Genomic DNA, 19,607 nt, shown 5'->3' on the forward strand with positions numbered 1-19,607 from the left:
CCACGTAGACAAACCAGGAGTTTCTCTTATGTTTCAGACATGCGCCGGTAGAGGGCGCTGGAGGCATCAAAATTTACTACTTTACTTAAATATTGACTTAAACATTGACTTAAGTTATAAAAATGAAGAAAATAACACGGATTATTTAAAATTTATAAATCATGGAATAAATGTTTAAAAATTGAGGAAGTTGTTTATTTTTATGTCTTGTTTATGCCATGACATTGTATTTTATTGATTTTGGGCACGCTTCGAGTGTGTGTCGAAATAAGTTGGGACTTTTGGGGTCAATTAGTAGACAATTCAGTCATGACAAAGTTATTTTTCGAAACCGAACGGTGTTTCTATGTAAATTCAACAATATTCCATCATTGCATCATTAAATTAACGGTTTTTTCGTGTATTTTTTCATCTCAACATTGATTTTATTCTGTGAAGCTATATTTTCTATCGCGAACTTATTTTTAGGTTAAAAAGTTTTGTGTGAGTAATTTATCAGTGTTAGAGTATTACTGACCTGGGTTTTAATATTTTCAGCGTATTTATCATAATATACGTTTTAATAAACGCGGTAAACATGCAATGAAAACGAAATTTATTTGTTCAAAAGTGAGCAAGTACACAATACCTAATTGAACTCAAAATGGCGGCGCGTGGTTGATGTAAAGTGAGTATTTGTGTTGCATATGTAATCAGTTCACCTCAAACACACTGCACGGGAAACAAATATTGATGTTTGCAGTTTCAGTTGAATACCCAAATTGCTTATTGTTTAAATATACCGCAAAACGTGTATAAACAAATGTAATTATATTACATCACGTAAAAAGAAGAAAAAGTGTAAGAAAAGAGTGGAAAGTGTAAAATTTATGTTTTATTAAACAAAAAAAAGCAAGAAAAATTATTTTGATGAAATTTTTATACCGTTAGAACCTAACCACACTTGTCATCTAGTAGTCATCATGAGTCTGCAGATTGTGACAATTTCGGCTTCAATTATAAGCTCGTTCATGTTTTTTTATCCGACATTCCATCTGAAGCACGCACTTGAAGCGTACTCAACGAGTTCAAGTTCAAGTACATTCAGCCACTAAACGTCTAAACATCTTCTGGTTGTAAAAAAGTGTTTGCACATAAAAAGTTTACAACTGCTTCGTCTTGGGTTTTTAATGCCTGTGCTCTCTGGGTGTCGTAATTCGCGTTAAATATCCCATAATTTGAAAACGAAATGAACTAGAAAAGATCGTGCGCCGTTTTTTGTAATACCTTATATAATTGGAACTTTTATTTTCTAGTTTCATTTTGTTCGGGCCGTCCGATATTATTCTGACCGCTCTGTGGTTAGATTTACCAGACCAGACTGACCGAGACCGAGACCGTTTCCGCGTTCGTTTGCTCTCAATTCGCGCGCGCGCGGTTCTTTCTCCGGACGAATTCTTTTCGCGCGTTTTCTGATTTACGCTTACTTTTAACCGCCGCATCTATGTAGATCTTCTATGGACGTTATAATCATTTCAAGCTCGTCATAGTTATCGTCAGAGGATAGAAATTAACAACTTTCGATTTTGTGATTTTCTTATTTTGTAATATTACCAATAAATTTCAAGTTTTGACGCATGAAGAATATTCTAATACTAAATTTTACTTAAGTTACCATAACTTAACCTAACATTAGTTGACTTAACCTATGTTAACCTGACTTAACTAATAAATATCAATTTTCTACATAAAAATTTACCTAACTTCGTCTAAACTTACTTAACCTAACTTAATCTAACCCAACCTAACCTAAAAATTAAATTTTGACACAAAACCAATATTCTAATACTTAGTTTTACTTAATTTAACTTAACTTAAGGTAACATTAGTTGACTTAACCTAAGTTAACCTGACTTAACTTATATATTTCAATTTTCTGCATAAAAATTTACCTAACTTAGTACTCGTACTTACTTAGCCTAACTTAATCTAACCCAACCTAAAATTTTAATTTTGACACATAACCAATATTCTAATACTTAATTTTACTTAATTTAACTTAACTTAACCTAACATTAGTTGACTTAATCTAAGTTAACCTGACTTAACTTATAAATTCCAATTTTCTGACTAAAAATTTACCTAACTTAGTCTTAACATACTTAACCTAACTTAATCTAACTTAACCTAAAAATTAAATTTTAACACATAACCAATTTTCTAATACTTAATTTTACTTAAGTTAACTTAACTCAATCTAACATTAGTTGACTTAAGCTAAATTAACCTGTCTTAACTTCTAAATTTCAATTTTCTGCATAAAAATTTACCTAACTTAGTCTTAACATACTTAACCTAACTTAATCTAATCTAACCTAAAAATTTAATTTTGACACATATCCAATATTCTAATACTTAATTTTACTTAACTAAACTTAACTTAACCTAACATTAGTTGACTTAACCTAAGATAACCTGACTTAACTTATAAATTTCAATTTTCTGCATAAAAATTTACCTAACTTAGTCTAAACTTACTTAATCTAACTTAATCTAACCTAACCTAAAAATTTATTTTGACCCATAACCAATATTTAATTTTGTGGTTAGATATTGAATGAAAATGTTTTGTTTGACTTTTGCGGTGTATTTATTTAGTGCGTTTCACAGATGACATTTGTTTTCCATTGGCGAAACGAGTTAGCGAAATGAATGTGCGACAAGACGACAGAAATGAATTGGATGCGGCTGTCGTCTTTGCGTCTTCAAGTTAGGACCATGTAGACGCGTTTTCACTATTCGCCTATATTTTTTCTAAACTGTAGGTCAATTTCACATCCTTGACAGAATCCGCAATATTACTTTCTTTGCAAGCATTTTCCACGCACCGCGCAGACTCAAAATTATCTGAAAATAAATCATCAATTTGCTTTTGCATTTAATTGTCGAAATTATTGGAAAGTTCACTTCACTTTGAAGATTTGAAAAATTTTAATAGGTTTATGATCTTCTTCCGAAAAATTCGAGGAATAATATAATAATAAAGGAAAGTTTGCGCGGAAACAAAATTACTTTCCAAATATAATTTCAATCGTGCAAGAAACTTTAATATTATAATTACGAAGCGAATTGAGAGGTGTGAAATTAACTGATTTTACGTTTTACATTCTGTAAAATAAAATAAAATAAAATAAAATTTCCCGAGTGTACTCGATGTGTGAATGCAACAGGTCGCACGTTTTGTTAGAATTCTGTGAGTCTAGGTCTTAAATTTTGGCTCGTTTGTTGCGCCTTGTTTTAGGTGAATGGGAGCATCGCTTCCTGCGCCAAAACAATTACTCATTGTGAATGGTCGTCTCATTACAGCGTCGCGAGGTGACATGTTAAACGCTTATCGCGGTTTAGACGACGTCTTTATTTCGCGTCTCGTGAATGAGAGCGAAAAGTAATCATTATCTCAACATATAATAATTTATTTATTTTTAGTTTAAGTTGAAAATCAATGACGCGGCGAGCAATTGAGGTCTTCGTGCAAGATTAATAAATGACCCGCTTTTTCTTAACATTGCGCGAATTCTTCGGCGACGAGCGAACATGTCTCTCGGCGAGTTGACGAAACACATCTTCAAGAGACACATTCCATGCCGAATGTGCGATGAGACTTTTTAAATGGCTTTTAATGTTCAAAAACTTTTTTTTATAAAAACTTTAGTAAACGTAAAGTAAGTTAAGTAACGTTAAGTAAGTTTAGACTAAGTTAGGTAAATTTTCATGCAGAAAATTGAAATTTATTAGTTAAGTCAGGTTAACTTAAGTTAAGTCAACTAATGTTAATTTAAGTTAAGTTAACTTAAGTACAATTAAGTATTAGAATATTGGTTATGTGTCAAAATTAAATTTTTAGGTTAGGTTAGATTAATTTAGGTTACCTAAGTTTAGACTAAGTTAGGTAAATTTTTATGCAGAAACTTTTTAAATGGCTGTTAATGATCAAAAACTTTTTTTCTCAAAAAAAAAAATTTAAAGAAAAAAAATTTTTTTTCATTTGTAATTAAATAAATAAATAAATTTTATGACAAGTTGAGTTTAAGTTTATATTTACTGCTATATACCTACTGACACATATTAGATTATTATTAATATTCAAGAGATAAACATCTTCAAATTCCTCGCGCATTCTTGTCATTGTCATGGACCTAATGATGATCATGATTATTATGATCCTATAACGGTCGTGGATGTATTTATAAATATTTATCAACCAAGCAATGATTCATCATCATGATCGAAAATTCGACAACAAAACATTTTGCATGTTGACCCAAAAAAAGTTCTAAACTTATTTTTTCTTCTCTCTTGTTCGATCAGAAGCGTGAATCGTGGGACGGAAAACAAAAGCGCGAACAAATACAGACGCACAATTAACAAAGGAAAAGTTCATAACTTGATGCTTTCACATAAAATATTTCGGACATTGTGATCAAGCGTTTCTTGTTGCGTTGAGAGAGGTAAGAGTACTCGTCCACGTCCCAATTGTTAATTGTTTTTGTTTGCAACGCGCGCGCGTTCATGTCGGCTTAATTAACCTTGGCAACACTTTGTAGTGTGTCTGAGAATTGCTGCACTAGATTTAATTACTCACCCAGAGCATCATCGCAGCACTAACTTACTTTTATTCTGGGATCGGCGTCGTTAATTTAATGCGTTTTCCTCGTGAGTTTTCACCTCAATGTCTTATATGTGACCGGTGTCCACTTAACGTTCGAGAGATAAGCGTCTCAGTGCTTGATTTGTCGCTCAGCGTGAAAATCAATATCGGGACAAGTATCATTAGATTTCAAACTGCTTGAATAACTCTCACTAAAAGTATTTTTAGTTGAAAATTTATTTTTTTTGTTTTACAGAAAAACGCATCAAAAACGTTTGAAATTTTGATATTGAACGTAAAAAAATGTTTGGGAAGCAGTGTTGTAATATTTTCGTACATAGATGTCAGTTTTATGTCAATGGCAACCATGTAAAACAACATAACCTCAATCAAACACTATTTTTTCGTTAAAAAGTTGTTTTTTGTGTGTTTTTCTAAGGTTTTTTGACTTATTTTATTAATTTTCATGCAAATAAACATAAAATAATCAAAAATTTATAAAAATTCTTAAATTTTCTGAAGTTATACACAACATAACCTCACTTTTGATAAAATTTGCTATTTTCAAGCATATATTGATTGTAAATAGATATAAATTGTTATCTAACATGTCGTGATGCAAAATGCAATCAGCCTATTAAATATATTACAGTGAGACACGCCGGGTGTATAATTAAAAGAGCGAAATTAATTTCCGAGCGCGTCGAACGTCGCCGTAACCGGACGTGCGGCGCGATTCCGACGCGAATAATTTCATCATGCAACTTTCGTTATTATAACTATCGCATTTTTCTACGCGCCCATTGATAGAAACTTATATTTATGAATGAATGCGGTCGCGTTTGACGCGCGGCGACCGGCGGCAATTAAGACGAAATTTCGAGTGCACGGCCGCCAGTGTGTGCGTTTTTTAGTGAAAGCTGCTTGTGCATCGATTTAAGGTCAGAACGGATCTTAATACGTTTTCACGTCGTCGTCGTTTTCGGCCGGTGCAGCAGCGGCGGTGTGTTATTATTCATCGGTGTGTATCAAAAGCCGCGCCGCCGCCAATGTGCGTATCGCAGCCACCTGAAGAAATTATTTATAATCGTGGGAGACGCAGACGCCGAAGAGAAAAGAGGAACAATTTAATGCAAATTTATTCAACCTCAAAAAATACATGCGCGCGCGCGCTCCGGGGACATTTTTGATTTCCAGTCGTGCAATAATTTTTCGAGATAACGCCGTTTACTTTTTTTGGACGCGACTACACTCTACACACCCAAGGATGTATTGAGATTTGACAATTTTTATAACTAAATTCTTCTATGGCCGTTATTCGGCTTACATGCATCGTCGTTTTTTTATTAGTTTTAGTGCGTTGGCATTTCTAAAAATAAAAATCCAGCGTCGACACTTAAATAAAGTTTATTGGCGCACGAGACGAAATAAAATATTATTGTTTAACGAATTGGCTATTGTTGTTAGCGCTACTCATCGCACATCTCACATCCTGCTGACTTTTATAGACATTCGACTTATTTTGACATAGTTTGCTAACACACTAAATATCTGCACAAATTTACATTACATTCGAAGATGCAAAAAACATGGCGGACGTGTGTCATGGCACTAGCGGTAGATCTTAACGTGATTTTAATTAATTGAATTTACAGTAACTGAGGACATCAAAATTACACGCGCCGAAGAAATCTCTACTTTTAATTAAACTTTTAGTAAGATACTACTGGTTATTTTAAAAAATAAATAAAAAAAATTAAAAATTTAATTTTTTAATTTTGGCACGTGTCTAACACTAAAATATTGATTATGTTGTTGATGTTTGATTATTAATTTACATCCGAACGGTTTAATCTGATCGCGGCGCTACACAGTAACGAATTAATTAATCTGAGATAATCTCTTCGAGTCTAATAAACGCTAATTAGCTTGCTTAATTGGCATGCATGCGCACGCATTCGATGTCGCGCTCAACGTGTTTTTATCCATTTATTTACGTAACAAGTGCAAATATCAGTACAGTAATATTAGTAATAATAATATGATTGCAATTAAATAATGTTCAAATGTGCAATTTTGTTCTTCGTAAGAAAATGCAGGTTAACAATGGCATTGACAATGACACAAATGCGGGAATTTAAGGAAGTTCCACGCATGACGTGGCATAAAGTGCATGGATGTTGAGTAAGAAAAGCAAATTAGTCGTGCACTCATGTAACGCTGATTACACTCGGCGCATGTTTGACAATCGGCGGTCTCGGTCGTCGAGCAGTGCGCCCTAATGCAGAAGTAAATTTTTGATTTCTTTGGATGCGTGCGATGCGTTTTCTGCTACATATCGCACAGTTAAGATCCGATGCAAAAATGAGGTCGGCAGAGGTGTAGTCTGAAGATGTACACACAATGTGAGAAAGCGGTCCGAGCGCGCGATCGCCCCGCGGCCGTCATTATGGTCTCCTCTGGACCCAAATTGTGCGAAGCCACCACGAGCGCGCCGCGCGGCGTTGGAGAAGGGAGCGACTCATATATATCCCAGTCGCATCTCTGCACCGGCATCACACACAATTCGATCAGCTCGCAAAGCGCACACACCAAAAAATACAACAACCACCACAACAACCACAACATCACCATCATTATGGTATCGTTCAAAGTGGTCGGACTATTGTGCCTTGTGGCGGCAGCGTGCGCATTGCCCGCCCAGGAGGAAGCCCGGGGTACCGGCAACGCCATCCACACCGAGAATGACCTCTTGGACAGCATCTACGCCGACTGCCTGCGTAAGGACAGCATGTCCTGTGTCAAATACAAGCTGTTCTCCTTTGTGGACAAGATGCTCGGACACAAGGATACCATCACTGTCACCGATGGCGTGCAGATTGTCAAGACTGAAGGCGGTGAGCCCGAAGGTGCCCCACGTGCACTCAACGCTGATGACTCCATTGAATCGTTGATCATGGGACGTGTTGCCCGCTTCCTGGAATCACACACCGTGAAGATTGACCTGAAGGGATCTGAGATTGTCAACGCTGTCAGCAGCACAGCGCGTTCATTCGGAGATGTCGTTGATTCTTTCGGAGAGGAAGATCCAGCTACTGAGGAAGGTCGTGGAAAGAAAAAGAAGGTCCAGAAGGTTTTGGGACCATTGATGGCTGCCGCTGCTTTGAAAATGGCCATTTTGGGTAAACTTGCTCTTGCTGCCATTGCTGTCATCGCTGGTAAAGCCCTGCTCATCGGTAAAATCGCCCTGGTCTTGTCTGCTATCATCGGATTGAAGAAACTCCTCGGTGGGCAAGGAAAACACGTGACCTATGAAGTGGTCTCACACCCACAACACTCCTCTGGGCATTCCTCATCCCACGAGGTGGCTTTTGGAGGTAGCAGCGCAGGTGCTGGTTATGGCGGTGATGCCAGCGGTGGTTATGGCGGCGGTTCCTCTGGACATGGCGGATGGGGCAGGTCCTTTGATCCCCAGGAGCTCGCCTACAGGGGACACACTCAACAATAAAGTGATCGGCTAGTCCGTCCCCGTACCTGCCAATTCTCAGCGAGCCTCTAGTTCCGTCCGCTCCGGTCAATGCGGCCCGTTTATTTATACATATATTTATTATTTAATAATAATTGATAATTTATCTCTATGTCTAAGCCACGATGAGAATGAATAAATAATTTTACCAAAACCACCATCGCGTTAGATTTATTAATTCCTACTTTGCCATACTTTCTTATTCTGATTAGCTTTTCAACCGCAAAAAAAAAAACAATGCGTAGGAAGTCATTACTCAGCAACACATTACTCAACTGGCGTACCAAGTAGGCATGAATTAATCGCGCTTAAAACACCTATCAAGACACAAAAGACACAACGACGACGATTTCTCACGGGTCGTTGGTGTGTACGTCCTGCTATTGGGCACACGCCGAACAGACTTAAGTCAATGTGGGTCGAAGCGATTATTCCACACCGAGGCGCATCTTCATGACTTGACCCTGGACTTGACTTTCTTTGCGGGTTCAAGGTATGACCCACTTCGGGTATATAATACAACCTACCCGCATTCCTACGATGAGTTATAGTCGTGAGAGTTGGGCCCAGTGTCAAGGCTGCAATTAGTCAATCAATTCCGAAACCTGTTCATTTAGAACATTTTCTTGTTTACACTTCCACTGCGTCGAAGCAGGTGGCCGACGAAGAAGAGAAACTTTATGCTGTTCACCATATGCATGGAATTGATACTCACTGAGTCTTCTTATTAAAAATCACACACCATTCACTTAATTCGCCGGCGACATCTGTTTTGCCATCCACCGAAAATCTGGGTTGGTATAATCAGCTACGCCGGCGGCCATCTTGAACCGAAATCCGTACATTTGCGCACGCGATCTTGTTCTACCACAGATGATATCATGTAATATGTTTAAGTAACGGTTTACTGTAACATTCAATTTGAATTGTTTTAGATTTTAAATGCACTTGAGTATATATACAGTGTGTTTTGTGTTTGCGATGCATGACGCTGGATTTCACGCTGCAATTGCGTTTGTGCGATCCGGCCCAGTTGCGCGGTAGTCAAATTAATTAGTAATAACAGTACGAAGAAGTGGTCATCACACGATCCTTGGATTTACAACATAATTAAGTGATCCGTGACTTTGTTGGCATAAAATATAATGAAACGGTATAATTTGATGAAAATCATGGTAATAGCGATAAAGTATGCAACTTCTTATACATATCATAAGCAATGAATATTTTTGAGCTTTTTTTCGTGTTTTTATCATTTTTCTGCATTTTTTTCTGGAAAAACAAACATTAGGCAACTAAACTTACAAAATTACATAGGAATCTACTTTTGGGTAGCTATTAAATTAATTTCTTAGGTTAGGTTAAGTTATATTAGCTTATAACCTCAATAAATGATGATAACAGTGCTAATGTATGCAACTTCTTATTCAAAAAATATTCTAAGCTCTTCTTTTGCATTTTTCACATTTTTTACAAATTTTTCTTCTAAATCACTCGTTAGGCAACCAAATATACAAATTTCTACAAGTATCAAATTTTAAGCAGCCATTAAATTGATTTTTATAGGTTAAATGCAATGAAACTGTATAATTTGATGAAAATCATTTTTGTATTAGTTTAGTACTGGTAATAGCGATAAAGTATGCAACTTTTTATACATTTCATGAGCCATGAATATTTCAGGACTTTCTTTTGCGTTTTTATCATTTTTCTGCATTTTTTTATGGAAAAACAAGCATTAGGCAACTAAACTTACAAAATTGTATAGGAATCTACTTTTGGGTAGCAATTAAATGAATTTTTTAGGTTAGATTAAGTTATATTAACTTGCAGCTTCATTAAGTGATGGTAATAGTGATAAAGTATGCAACTTTTTATACATTTCATAAACTAAGATTTTCTTTCGCGTTTTTAACATTTATCTTAAAGTTTTTCTAGTAAAACGTTAATTAGGCAACCAAACATACAAATTCCTACAAGTATCAAATTTCAAGCATCAATTAAATTGATTTTTATAGGTTAATTCAATGAAACGGTATAATTTACCATGAATACATGAATACACCACACACGCAATTCGCTGAAAATCACTTCTGTGGTAGTAAGTTAGTAAGTTAGTAATGATGGAAATAAGGATACGCATCCGATGTGCTTGACCTGTGCGCAAGCGCCGAAATTCGCTGTAATTGAGTGTGTTAAGTCGGATTTACGGCCGTTTTATGTCTTTATAAAAATCTAACAATGCTTTGCGGCGGCCGCTCACACCTGAATCGGTTTAATGCGTATTTAAAGCGATGCCATTTCGATTCAATGTGTTTATGATCGATGGCGACGCGTGCTCCAGCATACGGAATGTGCAACTTGTCGCTGGGATTAAATTTCACGAATTCGAAAGCAATCAATTTGAGAAATGCCAACAAAACACTTCATTAAATCACATATAATGAAATAATATTCAATTTAGATTTTAAGTTGGTTTTGTATGCGTATTTTATTTATGCTTTGTTAGGTTATATGCGTAAGTAAGTTTCTGCGAACGTTTATAATAAATCGTCGGATTTCCGCGCATTGTTCTCATTGCATGCGTCGTTCACGCCTGCCGTCTGCGAGCGATTTCAATCAGACAGACTGCTTTCTTCGCTCGCTGCTAATTTGCGTCGAGGCGCAGCGGTGCAGGATAACGTTTGAGGATAATGGCTAATAATGAAGGTATTATAGCACAAAAAGCAATGCTAGCAACAAACGATTCTAACAGTAATTTTATTACTCAAATTGTGTGTCACTAGATTCACTCACTACAAAATCTACTAGTTTCACAACTAAGTAGACTTAAATTAAGATATCTTAACAAAAAATTACAGAAAACATAATAAATCATAATAATTACAATAAAAAACATAAAATTATAGATTTCTATATTTTCAAAGTAATAATTTAATAAAAATTAAAATGACTTAAGTTAAGTCACTTGCGCATACATAAAGCGCTGTTGGCGCAGTGGAAACCAACGCGACTTAAGTCACACCCAACGGATTTCTGCAGAATTGCGCAAAGTTTTCAACGATATTAAGCTCACGTCCACCAGATGGCGCAGTTAGTGTTTAAAGATAAAATTTTACTTAAAAAAATCGTTTTTTATTGCGTAAATACTAAAATTTTTGCATAATTTCCAAAAAAATATTTAACTAATCCAATTAAGTCACTTGCTGCTATAATAGACCCCCAAGTCAAAATTAAACAAGACGTCTTACAGAAAAGCGTAATAAATGATCATGGCGTCCAGTTAGCGCGTTGTCTGCCAGCCGGACTAATTAATAACGTAAAAATCCGCGCGCAGAATTTTCAAGCGCGCGCACGCTGCGCACGGCCAATTAATCGTCACCTCATTAAACGTTTTTTTAGTCTACTTACACAATTATGCAGCGCTCCATGAAGGAAAACCGACCGGACCGACATCATCTTTTATTTTCACAAATAAATCATTTCCAAGATGAGGACTCATTTAGCATTTTTATTATCCCACATTATTCCACGTCGTTATTTATAAATAAAATTAACACGTTGTGAATACGCGCGTAATAATTTAATTTCATTTCATCGGAGTGTTTAAGTGGACTTAAGTTAAGTCAATTCAAGTTGGAGTAATAGTAATAGTAGTATTACTACGCGTAGTACTCGCTTTGGTTGTCTAATTGCATTCGCTTTTCGCCCGAGGGGCAATTAACACTTAATTTAGTGAATTTACTTAAATACTATTACATTTGTTGCACGTGCGTGGGGCGAGAACGCGCTTTCTATTTCGTTTCATTTCGAAACTTTGCGTCTTCTCGGACGATGGCGATGAATGAATCGAATAAATTCATTCATTTCAGGCGTGAATCAACTCGCGATGTGTGTAACGTTTTATTACCTGCACGTGTTTGGCGAAATTGATGCATAAATGCATATTTCAAGACTTTCTTTTACGTTTTTACATTTTTCAGGAATATTTTATATTAAACAAACATTAGGCAACCAAACACACAAAAATACATAGAAATTTAGTTTTGGGTAGCTATTAACTTGATTTTTAGGTTAGGTTAGGTTTAGTAGTAATAAAGTATGCAACTTCTTATACATTTAAGGAGAAATTAATATTTCAGGTTTTTCTTTTACGTTTTTATCATTTTTTGCTAATTTTTCATGTATAACAAACATTAGGCAACTAAACTTACAAATTGACATGGGAATCTACTTTTGGGTAGCCATTAAATTGATATTTTAGGTTAACTCACATTAATCAAGTCTTTTTCTTACGTTTTTATCATTTTTTCGCAATTTTTTTCATATAAATCTCACATTATGCAACTAAACTTACAAATTTATATAGGAATCTACTTTTGGGTAGCATTAAATTGCTATTTTAGGTTAAATCACTTTAATCAAGTCTTTCTTTTGCATTTTAACATTTTTCTTTAAATTTTTCATTTAAATCACACATTAGGCAACCAAATCAACAAATTAGTACAGATATCTACTTTTCAGTAGCTATTAAATTGATTTTTATAGGTTAACAAGATAATTGTAACAGTAATGAAGTATGCAATTTCTTATACATTCCATGAGCCATGAAACAAGCATAATTTTCGCGAGAAAGTGCGTAAGCTTTCTTGTCCATTGCAGAGACTAAATCAACAACAATTACACTCAACGTACACACACACACGTACACAATTATAATAATTAGCAAAGGCATTAAGAACTTATGAAGCAGGATTTGTAACCATCAAGTAAGTAGAGTACGCACACCAATCATTATGTGCTTTATTTCGCTGACACGCTATAAACTATAAACAAACACGAAACACGCATGTTGCTGAACTTGTTTCGTTTTTTGTTTTTGGCGCACATGCCAAAGTCACTGTCATTGTCCCAATGACGCACGCCGGAGTGTATTTCGGTGGAATAGAAACCAAGAAACGTCTTCAATGAATCAACAACATCCTGTTTCGTCGTTCGCGCCGCTGAATGAAGAGCAAAAGCATTATTGCTTTCGACGTTTCGATGTTTGCAACGTCATCGAGTGAAAGTTAATCTCGGATGCTTGAATATTTATCTAAACAATTAGAGATTATGTTATGCTCCAACTCGCTTAAACACTCAAAACTTGTTTCAAATTTTGAAGAGAAACAAAAAAGAAAACGTTGTTCTATGAGATGTAAAGGATGAAGAGAAATGTGAATCGCCTCCGGCTGCATTTCTTCATTTCAATTTCTCTGTTATCCAAATACGTAATACGTTACATCGGTTTACAACAAATAAAAATTTTATTTAAAAAATTTTTTCTGTTTTCTTTAAAAATACGATTTCTTGAGTTTATTTTACATAGAAAGATAAAAGTTTAACGAGAGTAGTGTTTTTAGTAGCAGATAAAGACAATCAACGCGTTTCTAATGCTTCTGAATCACACTTCATTGTCGTGCAGCGCCTGGAAGGCATCGACATTCAATGAGCATGATGATGACGGTCAAGGATTTTAGAAATCCGTATGCTACGAATTTATATCGGATCACTTCTTTGACTTTTCTAGGTTTTCGTATCGCCAGTGCTTGAACGTGCGATGTTTTATGCAAAATTCGCACAATTGGCCTCGATTGTTACAAGTGATTAACATATTAGACCATTACATAACAGTTATGTATAATTTTTTATAATGCGTTTAATTTTTACCCATAATATTCGGATGGTTTAACATTTACCATATAAACATTCAACACTTAAATTTACTCTGGTTAAACACGAGTATGTAGATTATGTGCGTTTCATAACGGGGCGAAAGAATGGGCAATAATCTTGTGGTATGCGCCGCGTGTCGGAAACATTTTTGATCGGCTCAGGCCCTCGCCCTATTAAATTTAGGTCACTGGGTCAAGTCAAGGAACCGTCTCATGGTCTCACATGGTCAAGGCCCAGAGAGCGACGTCTTCTCGACAATGCATACTCGACGCATACGTGACTTAAGTAATATTAACATCCACTGAATTTTATTGATCAAAATTTGTCAATATTGTGAAATGTAGAGAAAGTCTTTCGTCACCACATACAAATCTATGACAACTTCCGGTTTGCTGGTGATTGAGAAAATAAAATTTAAATAAATTAAAATTAAATGAGATTTTTAATTGAACAATACTGCTTTCATCGGGTAAATAGGGCGGAAATTGATTTAAAGAAATTGCAGCGTGATTTTTCACTGCACGCGGATATTTTCCGTTAATTAAGCAACGCGTGATAATTGGCAGGCGATTTAAAAGAAAGAGAACTTTGGAAAAAGTACTCGGACACGAGTAATTTGACATTGATATTGTTTTAAGTCTGAACAGCGTTGAAAAATAGATCAATTGATCCAGTATACTCAATTTTTATATTTACAGTTAGATTCATTATTACTCGCTTAGTAATAATATATATGTGATTATTATTGACTTTCTTAAATTGTCAAATATTTTTTTTCTCCGTGTGGTACAGAATAATAATAAAAATAATGAATTTCGATTATATTCAACGTAAAACTCTTTTTGAGTTTGGTTTTGGACTGGTTTGAGTCTGTTTCTTTTCATGTGAGAAGCCCTCTTGCTTGTTTCACCTTTCTTTCAAGTTGAATCTCCCTTGCGAGAGAGTCTCGGGCGTTTTCTCTGAACGTCCTTGGTTGAGGGCGTTTACTGACCGATTTCGTCGACTTTTCAACAATTATCCCACATGCCACACACGCAAAGTGGTTGGATACGTGTGGGTATGTTTAATTAGCATGCCAGGTTAGGTTTTGGTCTACTTGCAGCCGTTTATCGGATGTGCAGCGCAGCGAAAACTGCGAAGCGTGCCGCACGCGCCTCATATGCGGAAACATTTGATCTGTTTTGCGTCTCGGTCAGCCGGGCACCAAGAGACGAAATCGCCTCGCGCGGGGTACCGCGGGGGCACTCACAACGAGTTACTCACCTGCTCGCGTTTTACCTTGGCATTCATTGCTTCGTACACAATGCGTACCGAAATGCCGGCCGGGCTGCCCGCCGGTGGGGGGATAAAACACGATGAGAACCATCATCAACTGGCCATCGGCGAGAGAAGGTAGGAAAAGACACACGGCGCTCCCTGAGAGACTCCCTCCTCGACGATGCCACCCGACATTTTCGTATATATAAAGTAATCCAGTGCAAGTGAATTCATATCAGTTACCGACCGTCGTCCGGTGAGCATTAGAGGTAGCCATCCCCTGAAACCTACCACATAGTAGCAATGTTTTCGAAGTGTGTGTTACTCGCCCTGTTGGCCACCACGGCCTGGGCACGATCTGCTACCAACACTGCTAATACCATTCCGCATGAAGAAGCGCGCGCTGAGGAATCATCCGCATCCTATCTTGGTGATTTCAAGTTCATGTACAAAGTGTACCAGGAGTGCGCAGCGACTGATCTTACCTCGTGCCTCAAGCTGAAGCTGATCGCCGCCATGGATAGGGCTGCGCGTTCGTTTGCCCAAGTGCCAATCTTTGATGGTGTCAGCTTTGTTAAGGAACCCAATGCGGTGCCTGAATCTACTGCTGCTGTCACTGAAGCTGATCTGGAAGCTCAGTTACCTCGTTCGCTCGAGGAACGTGACTCTGCGTTGAATAATTTGATCTTCAAGAAGATTGGTAGCTTCCTTGAATCACACACTCTTCAGGTATAATTTTTCCTTCTAAAGAATTTACTAAATTTAAACACCCTGTATAATTTTTATTTATTTTTGTGTTTAGGTTAAGCTCCCAACCGCCTCTGACTTGGCCAGGTCCTTCAACGGTGAGGAACGTGGAAAGAAGAAGAAGATGAGCGGTATGCTCCTTATCCCCTTGATCCTTGGTGGTACCCTGGTCCCATTAGCCCTAGGAGCCCTTGCTCTCCTCGCTGGTAAAGCCCTGATCGTCTCCAAATTGGCTTTAGTCCTCGCTGGAATCATCGGAATCAAAAATTATTGGGTGGAGGTGGTAGCCATGAATCCGGACATGAAGTCGTCGTTTCCGGTGGTCACGGAAGTGGATGGGGACGTACCTACAAAGAGGAAGCTGCCCAGAACATGGCGTACAGCGCATACGCACCAAAAACCTCCAGCTAAATCTTCAAAATATTTAATTGCGCAATATTTATTTATTTAATTTAAATTATTTTATACAAAACAAGGCAATGCGCAATGCGTGACCGACGAACCGGAAGTACTAGAAGAAACAAAAAGACTTTTTAAATTACGAAATCTACTCTAAATTAATTAATGACTAAATAAATAAAATAAAGTAATGCTAATGTACACACATGTTTCTCTTTAATGGTACCTCCTCTTTTTTTGTTCATCTGTGCGCTGTGTGCTGCATACATTCTAATTAGCCGACATCAATCCACGCAATTAGGCTTTGTTTTCTCGACCAAGCGACATATGGCACTACATATTTTAATTTTGCATTTGTAATTATTAAAACTGTAAACGCATATTGTCTGCTCTCGCACACGTCGAGTTGTACTCGTATTAAAATTAACACATGGTCAGACGTCCTAAAACGAGCACATTAATATGTAAATTAAACCCGATGCCAATATGGCCGAGTCTGAAGTGAGAAACATCGGAAAATCTTACAATTTCACGCGTATAATGAGTTTTGAATAACTAACGGTGCATTAATACAATGAGTACAAATTTGACAATAAACTGTTGATATTGTGTCAATCAAACAATTACAAGTAGTATTTAAGTGTAGATTTGTGTTTTCACGGTCCATATAGGGAACAATGCAGGTATGCAGCAGGTAAAGGATGAACTCGCGTAATTGGAGCAGGAAATCGCGCATCGAATGCATCTAATCGCTGCGGATCGTAACGTAAACTCAACTCAGGTAGCTGAACGTAACGATGTCGATCTTATTCGCTGACAGCTTCATGCAAACTTAATAAACTTGTTATTTTAACTCCACAATCAATTTTCTTTAGAAATAATAATATATACAACACGTCATACATATTTTTAAAAAAATCAACTGTAGGCAACTTGTGTTACACTTTACTCATTTAATTATTCAACACAACACGTGTGCGTATTTATTTATTTATATATTTATATAAGAGGAAGTGGATGTGCAATCTCTTGATAATTATGCACATCCTCGGAGGAAATGTGCGTCTCTGATGCAAACAATTACCACTATAAACATTAAATTACATATTAGTCAATATACGCATACATAACCTGCAATTGCAGCTACTCCAGTATAATTTTAAAAGTGAAATATTTCCACTTGACATCTAGAGCATTACAAGTAACAATTATTCGTAAACTGGTCAACTGGTGTCTTTCTGCATTACCATCATTGTCAACAACGCTAACAAACACCATTGTTACTAGCATTTTGTGTGTCACACACGCATACCTACACTAAGTATTAATTTAATACTTATTAATGCAGCTAATCTGAATATTTATCCGTGTTCCGATTAAATAATTACGCATCTAGATTAACGCGGAAAATTTAAATAAAGACTTAACGGGAAATACTCATACGCATTTTTGTTTAATCTCTTTAATAACTTTAATCAAAACAAACACACACTGAACTAGAAAACTACAAAATGTGATTACAGTTATCGTTAAATATTCATAAATATTTATATATAAACCAATAAATAAATAAACAAATAAATAAATTCAAAACAAACGAGAAGTGTTGCGTTATGACTAGAGGTGTTCATTTTTGAGGTTATGTTACGTTACCGACACCATTGTTGCATGTTTAAGGTTAGATAGTGTAAGCTATTACTTCATGTGTTCGGGTGCATAACCACGATAAGGCAACTCGGATGTATCAAATGAACGATCAAATGAATGTCCATGATCCTCATAGGGATGCGCAGCAATTACTTCATAACCGCCATGATGGTGCTTGTGATCCACTAATTTCTTCAATGCGATTATTGACGCTAGAAGTAGGGCGATCTTTGCAATCACTAGCGCTTTGAAGGCTAGCAGTGCTATCATCTTGAGCATTATTGCCCCTATGGCAGCCGCCTTCATTTTCAACAGGAGTAATAATGGTAGAACCTTCTTCTTCTTCTTACGACCTGTCAAGGAGAAAGAGATAAATCAAAGTAAAGTTTCATTACTCGGGAAAATATTGGTAATAAAGTGATAATCACCTTCTCCGACGGTTTCGGTGTCATCGTCCTCTTCAAGTTGTTTTTCCTCTGCGTCCAGGGAGCGTTTGAATTCACGAATTGTGTCTTCAGGTACTTTGAACTGGAAAGTGTGTGTGCTGAGGTAATCCACGATGCGGTCCATGAGCACCTCGTCGAGGAGATCCTCACGGGCGTTGGGTTCTTTTGGTAAGGAATTAGGGTTGAAGTATCTTGCTGATCTCTTGACCCCTGTTGCTGGACGGATGATCAAACCTCCTCCGAAGTCATATTCGCTTGGGAAGGTGTCCATTACTTTTAAGGCACGTTCCTGTTTTGAAGAAAAAAATTTTTTTGATGTTTTTGGTTAAAATTTGTAATTTTTGTTTTGACTTACTTTAATGCAAAGTGTAACTGGTCTATCCTGACAATCTTCAATCATATTAACAGTATCCTCGAATAAATCATTGTCTAACCCTTGAACACCCAGGATCATAAAGATCCCAAACAAAACACTGACTCCTTTCAACATTTTTGATGGTTTTAGATATCTAGGTCTACTTAAGTCAGTAGAGGAATACACGAGACTCGCAGGAAGACCCAACACGCACTGAGCCGGTCGCCGAGCGGCGGGTCCTTGTTATATCAGGAATTCGCGCGATTGCATTTATTCACCATAAGCGTACCGAGACTAGTTTTTCCTTCTACGAAGACTGTCCATTCGCATGTCCACCATACGGGTGCAAGTGCATGCGCGCATCGTGCGTGTCTTCCTCGTCGTGTGCATACACAGTAACAGATAATCGCCGGTAATAGAGAGGCGCAACCAGCCATCCCAGATCCATTCTTGACTATCTAGTACAATGTTTATTTGCTTAGTTTTGCAGGGGCCGCGGGGCGTGTGTTAACTGGCCGGTACGCTTTACTGTTAAGCGTGTAAATGGCACGGTCGACATATGCTCCTTCAGGCCGGACACTTCTTGCAGCTCATGTGTGTTTGTGCAACTCGTCGCATTGCCACTTGAACAGTTATCGATTTATTATAGTCGTTAAGTTTTATTCAGTCGCTCGCGTTTTTTTTTCATTCATTCATGCCGGGCATTGTCTTCCAGGAAAAATAGCGTTTGAAACAAAATGTAATTTTTCATCATATTCGTCGAATCGGTTGGAAAACTAGAGCAAAGAAATCATTACAACTTTGACGCCCGTAAACAACCGAATCAAATCAAACGCAATTGCGCGCAATTTTGTTAATTGAATTCGTCGATGATTTCCAAGCGTTTGA

The 19,607-nt window shown here is 36.9% G+C and overlaps 3 protein-coding genes across 3 annotated transcripts; 2 read left to right on the top strand and 1 right to left on the bottom strand.

The window, feature by feature from the left end:
• Positions 1-7,192: 7,192 nt before the first annotated feature.
• Osi7 (Osiris 7) lies at positions 7,193-8,307 on the top strand. Its single transcript, XM_065317788.1, has one exon. It carries the CDS (start codon positions 7,266-7,268, stop codon positions 8,133-8,135), a length of 870 nt encoding a protein of 289 aa, XP_065173860.1. The 5' UTR covers positions 7,193-7,265; the 3' UTR covers positions 8,136-8,307.
• A 7,035-nt stretch (positions 8,308-15,342) lies between these two features.
• Osi8 (Osiris 8) lies at positions 15,343-16,472 on the top strand. Its single transcript, XM_065299613.1, is given in 3 exon segments — positions 15,343-15,854; positions 15,928-16,135; positions 16,138-16,472. Coding segments are annotated over 3 exon segments (780 nt in total). The 5' UTR covers positions 15,343-15,428; the 3' UTR covers positions 16,284-16,472.
• A 1,245-nt stretch (positions 16,473-17,717) lies between these two features.
• Positions 17,718-18,953, bottom strand: LOC135789668 (uncharacterized). The gene is made up of 3 exons (XM_065299614.1): positions 18,720-18,953; positions 18,347-18,653; positions 17,718-18,271 (listed from the first exon to the last, which is right to left on the bottom strand). Exons 1-3 carry the CDS (start codon positions 18,852-18,854, stop codon positions 17,967-17,969), a joined length of 747 nt encoding a protein of 248 aa, XP_065155686.1. The 5' UTR covers positions 18,855-18,953; the 3' UTR covers positions 17,718-17,966.
• Positions 18,954-19,607: the final 654 nt, after the last annotated feature.

This window comes from Atheta coriaria, unplaced genomic scaffold, assembly GCF_025399875.1.
Source record: "Atheta coriaria isolate IRGN ID8LTWV9N9 unplaced genomic scaffold, Caltech_Dcor_3.1 hic_scaffold_3_pilon, whole genome shotgun sequence".
NCBI lineage: Eukaryota > Metazoa > Arthropoda > Insecta > Coleoptera > Staphylinidae > Dalotia > Dalotia coriaria.